The sequence below is a fragment of the Rhineura floridana genome, chromosome 12, assembly GCF_030035675.1.
Source record: "Rhineura floridana isolate rRhiFlo1 chromosome 12, rRhiFlo1.hap2, whole genome shotgun sequence".
Taxonomy (NCBI): domain Eukaryota; kingdom Metazoa; phylum Chordata; class Lepidosauria; order Squamata; family Rhineuridae; genus Rhineura; species Rhineura floridana.
Window position 1 is genome coordinate 26,015,703 of NC_084491.1, and position 21,173 is coordinate 26,036,875.

The 21,173-nt window shown below is 44.1% G+C and overlaps 1 protein-coding gene across 9 annotated transcripts in view; it reads right to left on the bottom strand.

The window, feature by feature from the left end:
- The window catches only part of PKNOX2 (PBX/knotted 1 homeobox 2), a 467,254-nt gene that overhangs the window by 19,422 nt on the left and 426,659 nt on the right, over window positions 1-21,173 (bottom strand). For all 9 annotated transcript variants that reach the window (XM_061592847.1, XM_061592840.1, XM_061592843.1 and 6 more), the window contains 3 exons: window positions 14,513-14,642; window positions 10,616-10,713; window positions 5,940-6,059 (listed from right to left, as the gene is read on the bottom strand). In XM_061592847.1, the coding sequence (XP_061448831.1) occupies window positions 5,940-6,059; window positions 10,616-10,713; window positions 14,513-14,642 (348 nt within the window). The remainder of the gene's footprint in view (window positions 1-5,939; window positions 6,060-10,615; window positions 10,714-14,512; window positions 14,643-21,173) is intronic.

Below are 21,173 nucleotides of genomic sequence, written 5' to 3' on the forward strand. Positions count from 1 at the left end.
ATAGATAATTTAAAAAAACCACTTGGGACCAGGTTACTTGAAAGACAGCCTGCTCCATTATATAGACCAGTAAAATCACTTAGATCATCTGGGGAAATTCTTACTTGTGGTCCTACTCTACAGGATATTGTAAGATGGGCATTTAACCTGCCTGGGTTCTAAGACTGGCCTCAGAGGCCCAGTAAGGTCAATTAGATTGGAGGGTAGAAGGAAGAGGGCCTTTTCAGTGAGGGCCCCACCACTGTGGGATTCCTTCCACTGAGAGCCTCTTGCTTGATCCTTCCTTTACATGGACTCAGGGGACCTTCTTGAAAAAAACCCTGCCAAGCTATTTATTTATTTATTTGGGTGGCCCCCAGTACATTATTAATGTGCTGCTTTTATGCTATTTGTGAACTGCTTTTTTAAAAACCTGAAAGTTGTCTTGTGAGGGTTTGCCCTAAAAAGCAAAATGGAAAGATATTGTAACAAATACGTAAGGGGGTGGGGGAAGTGTCTTGCATTGCTGTCAAATGCTGGCCTACTTTTAGTTACCTTGAGCTAAAATATCCATGGCTTCCCCCCACCTCTGCTTCAAAGATCCAGCTGGGATCTCTCAATTGTTCAAAGTTTGACCTTGGGCAACTCAGAGCTTCCCCCCCCCCGACTCAATGAAAACTGGAATGACAACCCACTTATTTACCTGCTATGCAGTTTAATGAATGAATGGGCAAGGTGCTTTGAAAACAGAAAGATTTATTGCGAGTGTCCTCCCTGCAGCCTGAAGGAGTGAAATGCGGCACTACAGAGCGAAGAAGAGAAAGCCTCCTCCGAGGAAGGCCAGCCCTGCTTGCTTTTACAGAGGTCCTCTTTTAAAGGTGTGCTCTGTTTGAAGGTGTGTCTGGTGGAAGTCTGGCTTAAAGATGAAGAACCCTAAGAAGGGAGAGGAAGAGGGACCTTGAAACTGCCCATGAGCACCTATACAGCAGACTGAGCAGCCACACAGGTTACCGTGTGACAATCTTCACAATGAATTATAATGAGATGCATTCTATTTCTATTTAAATCATAGTAATTATTTCTAAATTTGCATCCATCTGTACAAATTACCCTAGGCAAATTTTATCTCAATGTGTACCCCATTTGTGTCCTTTCCTTTTGGGGCAATGTGTAAATGGCCACTCTCTCGCTGTCCCCACTCCCAAGCTCCATGCATGAAGCATATGTGCATTTTGCAGGCCACATCCTAGATGGCATGTACAGGTATGAGAGACTCATGAGGTTGGTGCTGGGAACAGAAGGCACAGTTCCACTCCTCTTCCATGCATTCATTGGGCACTCTTGCACAAAAATGATTCTATTCAAATTATATAACCCACAATGGTCAATACGGTAAGAACACTACCACGTAGGCCAGGGGGACTGGTGGCTGTGATGTCAGCGGGGCAGTGAATCCGCTCCGGGTTTCAGCCTGAACTTTCAAGGAGCTGTCTAAGGTGCTGAACCTATTTTTTGGGGGGATTAGATTTCAGCACTGTGGACAGCTCCTTAAAAGTTCAGACTAAAACCCAGAGCGGATTCACGATGACTTCGGAGACACCAGTCTCCACTGACTTAAGTATGAAAATAATGCTGTATGGCTTTCATGGAATGCTTTGGCACTTGTGGGATTTTAGTCACATATTACCATGTGAAGCATTTTCTTTCAATGTCCCTTTGGGCCATCTTTCTAGCAAAACAGGAAGACTGCAGCAAGGGAGGGCAGACTTCAGGTGTGCGGGAACCACGTGGCGTTTTACTAGAACACTGAGATCCCTACCTAGAGTCAGGTGTAAAAGATGCACACTTGGAATGATTTGTTTGAAGTACCAGAATGAACTGAGTTCACAGTCCCTCCACAGACAAAATCCATTTCTGTTTACCCCTAAGCTTTGTCTCTGTTTCAGTGGTGCAGAGTCATTTTGTTGTTGCTCTTGTAAAACAATGGGGAGTCAGACACTCTTGCTGATCTACTGCAAATCACCCAGGGGATCTGCCAATAGAGCTGTCTTCTGCCCTCTCCTGGATTACAGACATGAGATTTAGTTGCTACCATGCCCTGAAAAGAAGACCATTGAATTGATTGTTGAATGAACACCCACACACGCCCACTCCCAAAAACTGAACATGAAAAAACATTTAGATTAAAAACTGCATCATAATGACAACCCCCACCCCCCAAGCTTCAGGGATAATTGGGACAAGAAGCCTGGAATGCCCCAGAGTCTCTTTCTAACACTGCTAATTGCATAAATCTGTATTAATTGCTGTGTAAAATAGTGCTCTGGAAAATCTGCCAAATGTCTTTTAATTCTTTTGCAGTTGGAGCCAACTGTTGTGAACTAAAGATGAAAAAAAAAAGGAAAAAAGCGCTCCCCAAGGCAGTGGCTTACAGGCTGCAGCACATTTACCAAAAACAATACAAAACAAAAAAGGTCTGAAACAAATGAGTCGCAGAGAAGGAGATGTATCACATAAAATCATATAGCCCACCTCCTGTATTTAATGCAAGATCATTTTCTCTGTTGAATTTTCCAGTCTTGCATCATCATACAGGCTCCCAAGACCCATGCAAAGGCTTTCGCTGCTTCTCTGCTAGGAACCATCTCAAAACACAAATAATATTAATAAAAAGAATTTGCCCTGCTGGATGAGATCAGAGGTCCATCCACTCCAGTGGTCTGTTCCCAGCTGTTGTCAGGCAGATGCCTTTTGGAAGCTGATAAGCAGGACAATGTTCTCACCTGTCTGGTAACGTAGTGGCAAATTCCCTTCATGATAGTCATATCACACCCCCTCGCAGCCACACACCGTCACTGGCATGCTTGGTCTCCGTCGTCAGCTCCACACTACTCAGTCCTTCCTGTGTGCACCTTCTTCTAGAATAGCAGATGCCCCTATGGGCCAATCAGCCTGAAAGGGGAATGTGTTAGCTACTGAGAAGAGTCTTCTCAGAGGATGACTCACCTCCTTTCACTCTGATTGGCTCCAATCAGCAGGAAAGGGCAAGGAAGCGTGTTAGAAGACTCTTCTCAGTGATTCTCAGTGTGTTACACTCCCTTTTCATGCTGATTGGCTCATAGAATGCTGTTGACATACAGATCCAGCTCTCAAAGTCTTCGACTCCCCGAGACCCTAGACGATTACGCCTCTGCACCTGTCCATGTTCCTTTCATCAAAAGCAGGGCTGGGGAACCTAGGCCACTCCAGATCCTGTTGGCATCCAGCTCCCATCAGCCCCAGCCAGAATGGCCAATTGTCAGGAATACTAGGTACTGGAAATCCAGCAACATATGGAGTTCCTCATCCATGACCTAGATCCAGCATTGCCTTATGAGCATTGCACCAGGGCTGGAAAGAACTGCTTGCTAGGCCACAAAGGTTACTGAGTGAACTGGGACCAGTTATACCTCTCAGCCTCACCTACCTCACAGGGTTGTTGTGAGAATAAAACAGAAGGGGGGAAACTGTGTATTCTGCCTTGAGCTCCTCAGTTGAATGCCAGGATATATGTAAGTAAAACAAATAAAATATAAAAATAGCCAATTAAATAAATGAAATAATAGGTGTATCCTTTTCTAAAAAGCTATCTGGGAGTAAATTCTATAAAGTCGAAATGTCATATTCAGCTCAGCTTTCTTTCTATATACTTTCAAGCTCAGAGCTTCAACCTGAGTTACCAAGTTTTCCCCAAAGACACATGTATCCCCTCAGTTTAACACATGGTGGAGCCATACGATACATTTAAAGCACAGCCAATATACATTTAAAGCATACAAATTCCCCCAAAGAATCCCAGGGACTGTGGATCCCACAATTCTTGGGGGGAAGTCGTGTGTTTTAAATGTGCGTTGGAGCTGCTTGATGTGTATGGAGTGGATCTCCCCACAGTGAAGGTGAATTTAAAAACTGGGCCTGAAGCTCTTTAGGGTCAAAGAGTTGAAGGTGTTTTTACAGACATGGTTTGCATAAGTGCCATCTGATTCCATTGCCACTCAGTGATTAACACACTGAGGACAACCATTTGATTTTGTGATGTATTTGTTTACATGATGTGGAAAAGGTAACATCTCAGGTTTAGAAACTTGAACAGAAGCGAGTGAATCATTTTATAGCTTAGAATCCAGCTTTCTGGTGTAGAATCCAGGAAAAGTGTCTTCATGTTTTGAGTTCTTATGGGAGGGGGAGTTCTGTTGAAACATGCAAATGACTAAAATGAGGAAATGTGCAAAGATCCATCTTCAGTTCTTTACAGTACTGGAGTATGAACAGAAGGAAGGCTGATTCACAAGTAAGGATGCATGAATAACACATCCGGATGAAGAAGCCTGAACTGGTCAAAGAAGCGTTATGGGACTGTAGACTCACATATGCATGTATGATGGACACTAGTTGTCTGGAAAATCAGAAGAGATTTCCTTTCTTGGGCACCAGGTGGCAGTTATAGTCCTAAACATGAGAGTGTGTATTGCTTCCAAATATTGCTCAATTGCCCTCTATCCAAGAATTTTGGCAAAAGGAAAGCCTAGTATGAGCTCTCTCTCTATAGAAACTAGCATTTATGGTAGAATCTGGACATACTTCAGTGTGAGAGACAGTGTGGTGTAGTGGTTAGAGTGTCGGACTAGGACCTGGGAGACTAGGGTTCAAATCCCCATTCAGCCACGAAACTTGCTGAGTGACCTTGGGCCAGTCACTGTCTCTCAGCTTAACCTTATTAGTCTTGTTGTGAGGATAAAATGGAGAGGGAAGAGAACAATGTAAGCCACCCTGAGCTCCTTGGGGGAGAAGTGAGATGCAAATGTAATAATAATAATAATAAAAATACTACATGTGTTATTGACATAGACAAAATTGGTGCCAGTGAGAAAAGAGGTTCCTTCCCTCTTCTTCCTAACTTTTGGATCAGCTAAAGATGCACTATTTGGGACTGTGTTATCTCTGGTACTCCCAGAAACAACTGAGACAGACAGGTTGCACTGAATCTTGCTTGCAGGCTTCCTATAAGAATCTGGTTGGCCACAGTGACTGCTGGACTAAAAGCCTTTGGCCTGATCCATCAGGGACCTTCTTATGTTGAACGGGCTGAGATGCACAGGAGTGAGATGTTTAAACAATGCCCATGTAGGCTTTGTGCCAAAGTGCCACACTGGTCAGCTGCGTGATGTTTTCAACATTTGAACATAAGAGGTGCAACGGGAACAGGCCATTGCTCAGTGGTAGAACATGCTTTACATGTAAAAGGTCCCAGGCTTTAAACCCCAGCATCTCCAATCTGATTGGCTGTGTAGGGCTGTGACATTATGTGATCCCTGACCCTGATTGGTTGGGTTAAGTCTGCAAACAGATAAATAAAATGGCACTGAAGCAGGGAGAAGAGAAACAAACAGCAACAAACAGGTGTAAGTAACAGCAGCGGATGGGCTTGAAAAAAGGGGCCATTAAGGAATTTCCAGAAAACATTTTAGTCCCCCTGAAAACTATATTTTTGAAAAATGATACAGGTAAACATTTGGCACATCCTAGAACAGGGAACAGCGGTGTTCGTTTTTAGGCAGCCTGAGAGTCTGTCATTCTTTGGTGCAGCTTAGTGTGAGCAGGCCAGCCTCACCCTGCGTGCCAGAATATGGGCATGCGTGCCGGAATACGGGCATGTTTAAGCTGCAGCGTGCAAGTCACGACTTGTGCTACTGTACAGCTACAACAGATCCTTCGGAATGGGCTGCCTCTAATCCACAAGGGAAGAGCACTGTACAAATGGCTTCCTGTGCCCCTTTTCTCTTCGTATGTTTCTGCTTATCCCAGATAAACAAGCAACTTCATGACAACCCAGGCAGCAGCACCCTTCAGACTGGGTTCTCCTTAATGGAAAACAACCCCAAGGGGTTAATCTCTCAGACACACTTGTTGACTTCTCTCACCATAAGATGCTGGAAGAGCCAGGAGCGCATGATATTCGTAGCGTGCTTCGGCAGGACTCCCCGTTTATTCTTTGACTTTTTATCTTCGCTGTCAAGAAGAGAGGTCAGGTCCAGGTTAACCTACAGGGCAGGGAAAGAGAAAGGAAAGCTTAAGCAACAATGCAGGTAAAAAAAGAAGAAGAGGAGCCTGGGTTGCCATGGTGACACAGTTCACGATGTCGGTCCAATTTCACGGTGGCTCTATGAGGCTAGAAAGTGTTGTTCTATTCAGAGAGGAAAGTGGCGATGTACACTTAGAAACTGAAAGAGAGAGAAACCAGTAACCTTTTCTCTTGCGTCTAAGTTAGAGAAAAAACAATCTACTTGTTAATGAAGATGCAAGACTGGAAAATGAACATAAGAAAATCTCTGCTGGATCAGGACACCGGCCCACCTAGTCCAAGATCTTATTCTCGCAGTGGCCAACCAGATGCGTATGGAAGCCTACAAGCAGGAACCTGAGTGCAAGAGCCATCTTCCAACAGCACACCCACTTGGTGTGATTTTGTCATATATTTTTATCTGCATAGTGTGGATGGGCAGTGACTTTATACTCGGAAAGCATTTTTGCATCAAGTTCATACTGAAAAGGTTGTGGAAAAGTGATACATGGCAGGAAAAGTGAGCCTTAATTTGAGTAAAGCTCAGGAAGGCTTGTCTCCAGATGCGCTTTCAGGGCCAGGGCACAGAGTTGGAATCATAAAGGAGACAGAGCTTGGAAGTAATTAGTTACAAGTAACAAATTACTTGTAATTCATTGCTTCTTTGAGGAATGAGTGGGTAATTCCTTTACATTTTGATTGTAATAGAACTATGAGTAAATTTATTGCTTTTGTGGAGTAATTGTAATGTTTCCAGCATTACTTTGGGGCATTACTTGGGGGGCGGGAAAGCAGGGCAAGTCTTCTGCTCCTCTGATTTGTGGATGAAAATCATGTGCCTCAAACTGGGCTTCTGCGCAGCATCGCTCTTCCCTCATGCTCTGTGGGTGGGTAGGAGGTGATAAGGGAGGAGATGGAGAGTGAGACGGGGTGGAGTGGAGAAAACAATTGTTTAAAAAATGGATGGTGGTGGTGAAGAATGGAGTGGAGGGGAAAAGGAGCCAGAGGGCAAGGACATGGATAAAGGAAGAGGAGGAGGCAGCAGCAGAATGGAGATAAAGGACTGTGGAGATGAAAGATGACAATGTGTGTGTGTGTGTGAGAGAGAGAGAATACTGTGTGTGCACTTGGCACACAAAGTGGCCTCCACCACCCTCTCTGGCTACTGTGCTGCATTTGCAGTATTTTAACTTTTTTGCATCTCAGGGGAAAATGTTTGCTTGGGTGAATGTCCCTTAGTTGGTGGCAGGGCAGGGTCTGGGAGGTGGTTAAGTGAGAGAGATTATGCTTGCTGGCTGAGGGGGGGTGCACTTGGTTTGATGTGCAAAGATCTGAGTAGTGGCCTCTGCCTCCCTCTCCACCTCCCTTACCAGCTGAGGGATCATCATTGCTATCTTATGGATAAAAAGAATTATTCTACTACCTCTGTATGTGTGTGTTTATTTTTAATGTTGTTTTAGGCTACTTAGATGTGCAGCAACCAAGGCCAGCACCTTGTGGGTGTTTTTTTTTAAAGTAACTGAAATGTAATTGTAGTGATTACTTTTGAGAAAAAGTAATCAGTTACTTTCAGAGCAATTGTAATTGTAACGATAGTTACTTCTTTTCTGGGCCATGTAATTGTAACTGTAATTTATTACTTTTTAAAAGTAATCTTCTAAGCTCTGAAAGGAGACAATCATAAAGGAGACAGTGCCTCTGTGCTTATCATAATTAAATTATAACTCTATACTTGTCATTAAACCACTAAGGTTCTGGCTCAAGATTTTGACAGGGGCAGGGGAGATTCAAAATGAGGACTCCCCCTGTTCAAAAGGTCTGACCCCATATCCTCCTTCGAAGCAAGCTGGACATGACTTGAATTTGCTTTCAGAGATTGGCCGTAGCTCAGCAGCAAAGCTGCCGTTTTGCCTGCAACAGGTCTCAGGTTCAGTTCCCGGCTTCTCTAGGTAAGTCTGGGAAAGACTTTGGTTTGAAACCCTTCTGAGCCACTGCCAGTCAGTATAGACAAACACTGAGCTAGAAGTACCAATGGTCTGACTCAGACCACATCCACACCATGCATTTCTTCCACTAGTATTCCACTCTAAACAGCCATGGCTTCCCCCAGAGGATTTTGGGAAGGGAAGTTTGTGAAGGGTGCTGAGAGTTGTTAGGAGACGTCCTATTCCCCTCCCAGGGCTACAATTCCCAGAGCTCTCTCGGAAGAGGGGCTGACTGTTGAACCATTCTGGGAACTGTGGTTCTGTGAAGAGAACAGAAGTTTCCTAACAACTCTCAGCACCCTTCACAAACTACACTTCTCAGGATTCTTTGGGGGAAGCCATGACTGCTTAAGGTGGAATAACAGTGGAATAAATGTACAGTGTGAATGTGGCTTACTTTAAGGCAGCTTCCTTTGTTCCTGAAAGGTGATGTCTGCACCCTGCCTCTGCTGCTACCTAGTCCTTCCTCTTCATAAGAACACGAATTGAACATAAGAAGATCCTGCAGGATCAGAACAGTGGCCCATCTAGTCTAGCATCCTGTTCTCACTGTGGCCAACCAGATGCCTATGTCCACAAGCAGGACCTGACTGCAACAGCACTCTCCCCTACTAATACTAATTAGGGAATGCTGTAGCCTTCAGCATGCTTGCAGATTATGTGCTCTTGCCATATAATAGTATGGATTGCCCTAATTCCTCTGGCCAAAGGCTGCTTCCCCTTCCCTATCTCTTTTAGCAAGCAACTGTCAAAAGTTTTTATTTGTGGGGTGGGGTGATCATACCTTGTTAACAACTGACCACCCCCATCAGTGCAGCGCTGCAACTCCAGTTCGCACAATGCAATCCTGGCTACACATGCAGCTGAGAACAAGCTGGTTGCTTGTTGCGTAAACAATGTTGTAAACAAGTTTGATTGAAATCATCCCTTTGATTTAAGTGTAAGTCACTTCCCAGCAAATAGCCTTAAAATACCCTTCAATCTATGAATCAGTATTGAAATGTGCAGTTCGTAGGACAGCAGAGAAACATTTTAAAAAAATGATAAAAAGAAAAGGAGGCACAAGATATTGGAAAGCAGGAAGAGAGATGTTTTAATGAGGTTGCAGGAAACTGGAATCTCAGCATCAAGTTAAACACACACACACACACACACTTTTTAAAAGGTTCTTCATAAAAACATTTCTCCTGCATGAATTAAACATCAGGATGGCAGCCCTGTGTCAGGTATAAATGATTCCCCCAGGTGCCGCTTGGGATGTATTGCAAGGTCTGGGCTGAATAAATTACCCAGGCAATACAGAAATAACATTAGGAGTGCTTGTCCAGGGCTCCACCAGTGCCACAATATTCCCAGCATACTTGTATTCAACAGATCTGATCAATTTCACTCTAAGATCTGAGCTAGCAACAGCTTTTACACATTAAATAGAATTGAGATTCAGGTTTTGTTTTTCCCTCCTCATCCTTGAGCTGAGAGAAAGATGAGGAATTGGGGATATGACAGCCCTGCCAATGTCTTTTCTAAGAGTTTTATTAAGCTTTTTTTAAAAAAGAGAGAAAGAAATGATCTAATGTCGGGAGAGGGCCAGAGAGATTTTAAAGGAGCTCTGAGACAGTTTGGGTGCAATTGTGGTCCCACCAGTGCTGACTCAGTAGAAAATATCAGTACATCAATGTGTGTGTGTGTAATGTGTTTCTCATTAACACAAAACAGAGCAGGGATAGAATAACTGGGACACATTTTAAGAAGTAGGGAAGGATTTTCTGCCTGCACAACTCAGATGGGGAAACTAACTGGGAATGCTATTTGCTACTACAATTAGATCTCCTTTATACAGATCTCTGTTTGCTCCCCTTCCATAATGGGCAGTTCCAATTATGGTTTGAAGGCATGTGAGGCCACCACCTTGTTGAAGCTAAGCAGGTCAGGATCTGGTCAGATACCCACGTACATCTTTGCGTTTCAAAACAGCATTTTTTGACATATATTCCTCAAAAGGGGATCCTCTAAGGAGAAACACCCTTCTTTTGGAATCGGTCCCTTAATTGGCCCCAGTGGGGGCTGCCTGGTTGGCGCTGACACGTGGCATTGACAGGGCCTTTTCAGTAGTGGTTTCCTGTTTCTGCAATGCCTTCCCTAGGGAGGTATGCCTTCTGTCTCATTAATGACCTTCATGAGAAATTAAAAAACATTCCTATTTACCTAGGCATTTGATGGCCGAAAGATGCTGTTTCTGGCAACCCTGCAAGTACGGGGTGAGATAATGTTTTTAACTGTTTTTAGCTTTTTAAAAATGATTCCTCATTGATGTGTCTGCCACCCTGGGCTCCTTCAGGCTATAGTTTCAAGAAATAATAAATAATTACTACTAAAGGATCTTATGCCACATTCTCCCCTGTGACAGGATAGATTCAGACCAGCAAAGCCTGTTAGACATTTAAGACTTCTTTCCATTTTGAACGCTTCAAAATGAACAAGTGCCTTGGTAATTTTTCCTCCCCCCCCCCCCGCTTTTGGTCCCCTAGCCTCTTAACACGGTTTGTCTTACCTGCGTATTCTGGATCTGAATGGCCCCCTGAGGGATTGCTTGAGTTACCACCTGGCCCTGAGACGTTACCATAGTTACAGGCTGGTAAAGGGCTCCACCTGGCAAAGAGACAGGATTTCACAGCAGAGTTTTAGGAAGACAGCTGAAATCTATCGGCAGAATAAACAAACAAGAAATGTTTCAACCAGCCTCATGTATTTGCATTGAAAGTTCAGTGAGGGAAACCTGGACTGGGTGGTATCTACACAGTAATCTTTCCCTGAAAGACGCCACGTGCTGCCCAACGGTCTTACAGACTGGGAGCAGCACGTGAATTTAGCATATTGAAGCTAAATCTATTTCTGGCATTTAACCTAAGTATATTTCTAGAGAGACATGTGGAAGAAAAACACATCACAGGTCACATCTGCGCCATACATTTAAAGCATACCGCTTTACACAGTCATGGCTTCCCCCAAAGAATCCTGGGAACTGTAGTTTTTTAAGGATGCTGAGAATTGTTAGGGACCCCTATTCCCTGCACAGAGCTATAATGCTCAAGAGTTCACTGGGAAGAGTGATTGATGGTTAAACCACTCTGGGAACTGCAGCTCTGTGAGGGGAATAGGTATCTTCTAATAACTCACAGCCCCCTTAACAAACTAGAGTTCCCAGGATGCTCTGGGGGAAGCCATGGCTGTTTATAGTGGGATAAATGTATGGTGCAGATGTGGCCAGAATCATTTCCACTACCACCCTCCCCTCAAAGCCAAAAGATCTTTCTGTCAGAATCCCCCATAAGGCAGCATTTGGAGGGTGAAGATAGATGTAATGGGCAGCAGTTTGTTTTGTTAGAAATTGCTTATAAATGGAAAAGCAATACACTTGTTCAGCGGTACATGAGGATATAGGATTTAGCGTTGATGGATGAATTGACTAAACAAATACATGCATCTGATGGACAAACACAGTCAGATTCATTTATTGACTGAGAGATGTTTTATGTCTATTTCTTACGTGAATAGTGCTGCTGCTCTGTGTTTTATAAAATTTGTTTGCCTTTAGTATTTTAAAATAGTAAACTGCTTTGGATGCCTTGGCAGAAAGGCAGTATATAAATGCAGAGCTGCTGCTGCTGCTGCTGCAGCTGCGTACAGCATTTCTCAAATCAGCCTAGATCCTTTCAGATAAGATCTTTTCTGTATATGCTTCATTCTATGAAGATCTGTCTTAACTGATGACAATGCTCCATTTTGGCTATTCTTCTCTTAGCTCTTCTTTGGAACTAAGCCTTCATTTTGTTTGGTTTATTTATAGCATTTCTTTGAATAAAAATTACAGTACAATGTATATATTTAAAATACAAGATGTCAACAGTTTAAGGATGAAGACATACAGGTCTAAGGCAGGAATAGGAAAACTGTGGCCCTCCAGGTGACATTGAGCTCCAACTCCCATCAGTAGCTCCAGCCAGCATGGCTAATGATCAGGGGCGATGGGAATTGTAGTCCAACAACATCAGTGGGGCCACAGGTTCTCCAGCCTGCTAAAGATGAAGACGGATATGTCATTATCAGGCTGCAATCCTCTACACTCACTTACTGAACTCCATTGAACTCAGTAGGACTTACTTCTGAGCAGAAATGCATAGGATTGCACTGTCTGAATGGTGAAAGTGATATGAACATATATCCACTGGATTCTGAGGCATTTATTTTTAGGGAGGTGAATGGGTATTAGTCAAATAATTTGCAGTACGTTTAAACTGGTTCAGCTGTCTTCACCTTCATTTTGGTAGAAATGGGAAAGAAAGCTCCAGCACTATTAGATGGATAATGGGGACCTTGCAAACCACCAGAGTCCATGTTCTGCTACGTAGGAAGCTGTCAGACCATTGGTCTATCTAGCCCAGTAATGTCTACACTCCAGGATTTCAGACAGGGGTCTCTCCCAACCCTAACCTGGGACCTTCTGCATGCAAAGCATGTGTTCTACCCCTGAGCTAGGTGGGATGGAACTGACTAGAAGAATTTGTTGCAGTAACAGAAATGCTGTGACATTTCAGCAGGAAGGAGAAACTGTGTGTGCATGTATAAATCTTCACAGTACCTAAAGGTGAACAAGAAGTGGTGGTGGGGAAAAACCCTCATGTGGCCTCAGTCGCAAAGAGACTGATGCTCATCCATCTTTTTTGTGCAGGAAGGAATATAGCAGTACTAGAAAGTGAGATCTTAGTGTTATCTTTCCGACAAAGAGTGCTGTCTGAATGACAATTGCTCATGACTATGCAGGGGCTATACATTTCCCGCAGCTTCAAGCCCTATGACAATTCAGGTAAAGTCAATGTGTGGACAGGGGAAGAGGGGAATGCAAACAGAGTCTGGACAGGGCGGCCTGTGCTGTGTCTCATTGGAGGGGATTAACACAGGGATGCTGGAGGGAATGGAGCCAGTAGGTGCAATCCCAGCCCACACATTGACTGAACCCGAAACAGGGCCAGTTTTGTGCTTGAAGGGGCCCTCAGCACAGGGCTGCTTGGTGTCTACCACACCACGAGCTTATCTGGTGCAGCCAAGAGAGGATGACAGGGCAGGCAAGCCCTGCTTACCTGGCTTACCGATACTGGAGTTGCTGCAGGTTACCAAGAGAGGGAGGGGAGAGGTCACTGTAGCGCAGGTGCAGTGGCAGAGTCAACCCACCACTCCTGCCACTGCCCCTGCCCTTGCCAATCTTCCCACCTCCTCACCCCTCCCTCTCTTGGTAACCAGCAATGACCCCAGCATTAGGAAGCCAGGTAAGCAGCGCTGTTCCACCCTGCCAAATGTTATTAGGTGCAGCAGCAGGTTATTGGGAAGCCGCCATTCAGTTCCCCAAAGTGCCTTAGTGTTGCTCTAGGGCACTCTGGAAGATTTTAGATAGCGTCTCTTATTGCCACATGACTGGGTGGGGTGAACAGGAAGAACAGGAGTGACTGGTGGCTGTCATGTCAGTAGGGCAGTGGAATCCATCCCGGGTTGAACTTTCAAGGAGCTGTCCAAGGTGCGGAACCTATTCTGGGGAATAGGTTTCAGCACCCTGGACAGCTCCTCGAACATTTAGACTATAACCCAGAGCAGATTCTACTGCCACGCTGACATGGAGACACCAGCCACCACTTACAGGCATCAGCACCTGTGGGGCCTGCTGAGATACTGGGGCCCTGGCAGATTCCCAAGGATGCTAGGTGCTGACACCAGGCCTGATCTGATTTGCAATCTGAAGACATATTCAGTCTACTTGTTTGCTCATTTCACTCATTATAACACTGCTCTGTTTATAACACTGAATTAAGAAACTTGCTAGGATCCTAAATAACTGGTGAAAGGTGACCATGGGAGAGCTTGTTACACCAGGAATTTTACTTGGAACGTAGGGAGCTGTCTTATACTGAGACAGACCATTGGTCCATCTAGCTCAGTATCGTCTACACTGTCTGGCAGCAGCTCTTTAGGGTTTCAGGCAAGCAGTCTCTCCAGGACCTACCTGGAGATGTCAGGGATTGAACCCAGGACCTTCTGCATGCAAAGCAGATGCTCTGCCACTGAGCTACGGCCGTTCCACCAACAGAGTGTGGTTTTGAAAGGGGACAAAAAGCCTTAAAGTAATACCAGAAAAGCCGAACAGTGCATACGTGCTGAATCAGTTGAGTGGTAAAAGATCTGTATGTACGTGCGAGAGATGTCAGAGTGGGTTTGTGGGTGAATTATGGTGGAATGGAGAGTTCAGGAAGAGCTAAAAAATATATAAATACAGCCAGTTTTCAGAGGTTTTCCTCTTGATTATGCACAATTCAAATCTAGTTCTCTAAGGGAGTTTAAAAATACCAAGCATGCAAAAGACGCGACTAACATGGTCAGACGTACGCTCCACGCCTCCCACCTGACACAACTTGTGAGTTGACTGTTGTCATGGAGATGCTTCCCTGTTGCAATGCTGATGCGGGCACCACGATCCCTTGGGGGTTGCCGGATACTGCAGTCATTGAGTTAGGAGAATTCTGCAGCATATCCTAGAGACAGATAGAGATAGATTGGAAAAAAGGAACTTAATACACACTGTCCATTGCAGGTCTCTGCTGTGTTTCACCTCTGAAGACATCACAGAAATCTGTCAATGCGAATGAATAAGATGTCCATCCCACAAACAGCTGTATTTTATTTTCCATATGAGCTGCCCGGTTGGTGCTGACCTGTGATAGGGCCTTCCTAGTGGTGGTTCCCCATTTGTGGAATGCCCTCCCTGGTGACGGGTGTCTTGTCTCCCTCGTTATTAACATTCAGGAGGATTTTTAAAAATCCTGTTCATTTAGGCATTTTATAGCTGAAAGAGACTGTTCCCAGCAGCCTTGAAAGCTGTAAAGGTATGCGTCTTTCAAAGTTTTTAAATCTTCTTCATTTTTTTTGATGTTCTTTATATTCTTAAATGTTTTAAATATGTATTTAATTTGATTATTAAGTGTATTGTTTTGTAACTTTGTTGCTTGCTCTCTGGGCTGCTTTGGGGAAGGACGGGATAGAAGTTTAATAGTTACTAGCCTCATCTCCTTTGAGTGTTGGATGTGGAGTGAAGAGACACGAAAGGGAGGATAAGACTGCGACTACTCTCCCTGATGGCTGTGTACATTGTTGCAGGCAGTATGCTTCTGAATACCTGCTGCTGGAAACTGCAGGAGGGGAGAGTGCTCCTGCACTCAGGCCCTGATTTTGTGCTTCCCAGAGGCATCTCGTTGGCCACTGTGAGAACAGGGTGCTGGACTAGATAGGCCACTGGCCTGATCCAGCAGGCTCTTCTTATGTTCTTACCAGCTTTAAAAAATGCCTTTTCTGCTACCAGCAGGACTACTATGAGCATGGAGCTATAACATCAAAGTTCTTATCACTATGTGGGTAGCTGGAGGGGTTGCCGGAAAGAAGAGAGGTCTGGGGCCAGGAACATCAGGAGAGCCCATGGTAGGAGAAGAGTGGAAGGATTGAAAGTGGGAAAGCCCAAAAGGTGGAGAATGGGCAGCCCCAATGCGCAGAGCCTTGCCAGCTGTGTAATAGCAAAGAGTAGAATCAGGGAGGAAGGATGCAGTGTATTGACAGAGAGTGGCAAAAGAGAAGGGAGGCCACAGAGCAGTGAGAGCTACAGGCCATGAGTTTTTTAGTGCCTGACATGAAGGGCATAGTTCACAGACTAGCCTTCCCCAACCTGTTGTCCTCCAATGTTATTGGGCTACAACTTCCATCATCCTGATCATTGGCTGACCTGGTGGCTGTGGCTGATGGAAGTTGGGAGTCCAACAATGTCTAAAGGGTAGTGGATTGGGGAAGACTGGCTAGGCGGGTGTTGTACAAAAGCTGGGTAAGTCTAACTGTAGCCAAAATTGGTTTATTGTACCAAGAAACCCTTCCTTTGAATTCAGCTGCAGGACTTAACTGTCTTTCTTTGAGGAAAGACAGGCAATTCATTATGAAACCCTGTGACGTAGAGCTGCCTCCAGCTAGTCCAGAGCTAAAGCTCTCCTACAACTACCTCCATAAACAACATTTCATTACTTTTACTTGGCATTTCTGTAATGATGTCCACCAAGTAGGGATGGGTGAATTGGTCAATTTCAGTTTCTGTCAGTTTATTATTTATTATTTGATTTATATCCTGCCCTTCCCCCCAGCAAGAGACCAGGGTGGCATTTTTCCAGTCTTAAGTTCAGGTCTTCACATTCCCATCTCAGTTTGCAATTAAAAACAAACTCCTTGTGAAAATTCATCAGCATTTTAGTGTGATTTTCTCCTAATATACACTTCTTTATGCAATTTTGCCTAATATACACATTTTTGCAAAGTGATTTCCCTGAATACAATTTTTGTATGTTATTTTCACTAAATATATGCATCCCCCCAATATATGCATTTTCATATACATTACTTGGCTGGAGAAATGTACTGCAAAATTTGGAGATGTGGCTTTCTAAGGATGGCTGTGTTTTGGTTCTCATATTATTTTGGTAAGTGTGAATTAGGAAGATTCGCCTTTAAATGTGAAACGGAAATGAATTTCTCCTCCATTTTTACTACCAAACAGCACACAGTCAGACAGCCTATCCCATCCTGGTGGCCTCTGGATGTTTTGGACTACAACTCCAAATTGGGCTATTGACCATGTTGGTTGGTTCTGAAGGGAATTGGAGTCCAACAATATCTGCAGGGCAATGTGTTGGGGAAGGCTGCACTAAGGCATGTAGGACGCCTTTAAGAAATTGAACTTCACAAAGGAGAAACTGTTGATGGGGGCACCACAGGACAGTGATGGTTTGCAAGCACAAAATGGCCATAACTCAGTGACAGAGTGCACACTGCATGCACAAGGTCCCAGGTTTAATTCGTGTCATCTCTATTTATAAAAGGATTTCAGAGCATAGGGCTGGGAACAGCCTCTCTACCTATGATAGTCTGGAGAGCCACTGCCAGTCAGAGTAGCCAAAACTGGGCCAAACAGACCAATGTTCTGACATACTAGCTATATAATGCTATGATGCTGCAGGTTCAGTTCTAAGCATTGTCAAGCGATCTCCCCAGGCACTTACAATTCTAGCAACAATCAGCATCCAACTAACCTCTACTCAGGGAAGTTTCAGTTTCAGTTCACATATTGCTTCAAGAAGTGCAAACTAGGTAGTTTATCATTGAAATGCAAACAAAATAGATATTTCCCCCCATCCCTTGTTACTACAGTTTCCTTTCCTCTTACAGCAATACCTCAGTTAACGAAGTACATTAGTTCCTGGATATGACATCTTTAACAGAAACTTTGGTACCAGAGGCAGGAATAAAATGGAAAGAATAGGGATAGGTTCCTACACCACACACAAAAAAGAGCAGGTCAACATATTTCAGCACACTTCCCCCTCAAAAAACTAACAATATGCATGTCTGAAATGAAACAACCAGGTCAGGTAAACCTTGCATACAGACCACTTGAAGGCTTCTTTCAAAATGCATCCAGGGATGCCTGCCTCGCCTTTTTTCGTCTATTGTGTAGCATCTTGCTATAGCTATCTAAAGCTTTGAGCACAGTACTTCTCTCTGTACACTCGAGCAGGCAGGCAAGGGGCAGCCGCTACCACTATGTTCCTGCTCTCTCTCTCTCTCTCTCTGTGTGCCATCCTCCCCTACACTCGAGCAGATGCGTCTGCAATAAACAGTGCTTCCAGGGCACCCAAAGTACTGTTTACTGCAGAGGTGTCTGCGCCACCTAGCAAGACGCGCCATTCCAGCCATGCGTGAGAGAGCTGCCTGCAGGAGCCGCAATCCAATAGACAAGGAGCCACATTCTGACTATATCAGAGAATGCACCCCCCCCCGCACCCAAAAAAAGACTTTATTAAAAGGAGCGTCTTCTTTCCTGTAGGATTTGTTAACTGGGGTAGTACTGTATTTTTAAAAAACATTTTATGGAGAGGGAGGATGTAGGCCAGGCACATGCATGGTTATTGAAGTACATTTCATTATTTGTACTTAAAAATAAGTAAAATGGCATTTCCCCCATGTAAATGTGTTTATCATCAGAGCAGCATAAGCAAGCACTATTTTATTCCTGTAGTCATGATAGTTTAAATGTGCTTTTGAAATATGAAACTGCACGTGCTCAGAGGCTCCCTATCTATCCATCTATCCATGTATCGATCTTAGGGCTGGAAAACAGTTTTATTTTATTTGTTTGCTTGTGCTCTAGCATATCAGGAATGCAGATGCAGTTTTAAAGCATGGAATAGTTGTGGTGGTGGTGGTAATGGTGAGAGCAGAGAAATGTTAAGAAGACAAGAACATAAAAAGAGCCTGCTGCTGGATCAGGCTGCTGGCCCACCTTGTCCAGCATCCTGTTCTCACAGTGGCCAACCAGATGCCTGTAGGAAGCCTGCAAGCAGGACTTGAGTGCAAGAGTGCTCTCCCCTCTGGTGGTTTCCAGCAACTAGTATTCAGAAGTATTGTGGCTAGTAGCCATTGATAGCCCTGTCCTTCATGAATGGTGGCAAACAACAAGTGATAATACACTAAAACATTTTTTAAAAATCTTAAAAACAAAACATCTTTAAAAACACATTTAAAAAGTTACACTACAGATGCAGACTGGGATAAAGCATCTACTTAAAAGGTTTATTGAAAGAGGAAGGTCTTCAGTAGGAGCTGAAAAAAACAACAGAGATGGCGCCTGTCTTAATATTTAAGGGGAGGAAATTCCAAAGGGTAGGGCCACAACACTAAAGATCTGTTTCCTATGTTGTGCAGAATGGACCTCCTGATGAGAAGGTATCGGCAGGAGGCCCTCACCTCACCAGTGATTGACTGGGTATGGAAGGTATGAGACAATCTTTTAGATATCCTGATTCCAAGTTGTATAGGGCTTTATACACCAAAACCAGCACCTTGAACCTAGCCTGGTAGGTAATTGGCAGCCAGTGCAATTCTTTCAGCAGTGGGGTAACATGCTGGCAATATCCTGTCTCAGTGAGCAGTCTCGCCACCGCATTTTGCACCAGCTCCACCTTCCAGACCAACCTCAAGGGCAGACCCACATAGAGCACATTGCAATAATCCAGCCTGGAGGGTACTAGTGCGTGGGTGACAGTGGTCAGGGTATCTTGGTCCAGAAGCAGCCACAACTGACTTATCAGCTGAAGCTGATAAAAGGCACTCCTAGCCACTGAGTCCATCTGGGCCTGTAGCAACAATGAAGGATCCAGGAGCACCTCCAGACTACGAACCTACTCTTTCAGAGGGAGTACAACCCCATTCAAAGCAGGCAATTCACCAACTATCCGGACTCAGGAACCACCAACCCACAATACTTCTATCTCGCTAGGATTCAGAGTCAGTTTGTTGGCCCTCATCCAGTCCACCACCGAGTCCGGGCACTGGTTCAGGGCTTGCATGGCCTCTCCAAATTCAGATGTTGCTGAGAAACAGAGCTGGGTTCTAATTAGGGATGGAAAGTTCTTTCAATTTTGAACTCAGTTTCTCATTTTTCCAATGTTAAATTTAATTTTCCACATTTCTGCAGCAATTTGAGGTTTTTTTTAAAAATCCTCATGAAAATTCTCCAGCATTTCAGTGTGAATTTCTGTTTAAAAACACATTTTTGTAGGCAGTTTTGACTAAAGTACACATTTTTGCAAGTAATTTCTCATCATATAATGCATTTGTTAATGTTATTTTACGAATATATGCATTTTAAAGCACACTTTCCCGTAGTATATGCATTTTTGTAGGCATTGTTTGGTTGTCAAACTGCATTGCAACATTCGGGTAAGTGTGAATTTAGGGGGATTGGCTGTGTTTGGGTTCTCATATTGTTTGGAAAGGGCGTATTTGATACATTCGGCTTGAAATGTGAACTGAACGAAATTTCTTGCCCATCCCTAGTACTAATTGAGTGCTTCCCCAGAACTGATGTAATACACAGAGCTTTCTACTTCCCTCCCACTTCCCATAAGATGATTAAGTCCAGGATTTAAAATTACTTCACTGTTCCATTAAAGAGGATGAAAAAGAAGTAGAAAGAAAAGAAAGGAAAGCGAAGAGATGGAAGAGGGGGGAAAGGTCCACTGTGTGACATAGAATGATATTTGCTTTTGACTTACATCCGAAGCTGCCTTAGAAGCTTATATTGGTTGGAAAGGCAGGCTATAAATGCTTGAAAGCAAGTGAGAGAAAGAGCGTTCATCCTCCAGGAAACCACAACCATACGCCCTTGCTGAAAGGGCAACTTTGCGACACGTTGTTGCTTAGAAGATTTCTTATTCCTAAGGCTTTCACTGTGTCTGCCACAACATGGCAGTGGTGACTCAGCTCTGAGGCTTTGTTTAGTCCATTGCACAAGCCATCTGCTCCTTTTGGCTGCCACTGGCCTTGCAGGCGAGACATGCCTCTTGCCGAGGCAAGCTAAATATACAGTGAGAAATTCTCTTCCGTGAGCTGGCGACACTATCGGTACACAGCTTGCAGTGTTGGGAAAGCCCCAAAGCAAATGATGCAGAATAGAATCATTCAATTATTAAAGAAGACATTCTTGTCATTGTTTGGGATAAGAGGTCACCATTCAATTAACACTTTTTCAGTGCTGATTAAATATTTGCCTTATCTGAGTAAACCCATACGGCGTGGCATTGCTTTCTCGACATCGTTGCTCGGCGCACAGTAAACAACCTTCAAGTGCCCAGGAAAAATAAAATCAGGAAGTCTGAGCAAACAACCCTGCACCAACAGATTTTGGACAGATTTTTAATTTCTTGTTTCTCCTTGATGTTCATGCATTTGTTACAAAACTGACACCCTGAACAGGACTTTTATTTTCTGTCTGGCTCACTATTCTGGACCCCCAGAATTCAAGCTGTGTTTTGGCTACTTCTCACAAGCTCCAGCTCAGGGCCACTTGCCCTGATCCAGACACTTCACCTTTTACAGTTTAAAATAGAGACCTGCTTGTAATTGTGGCTCTCTTTTTAGTGGTATTCTTAGAGTGTTGTCATTTCTAGTGTATGGATCACCAACATGCCATCTGT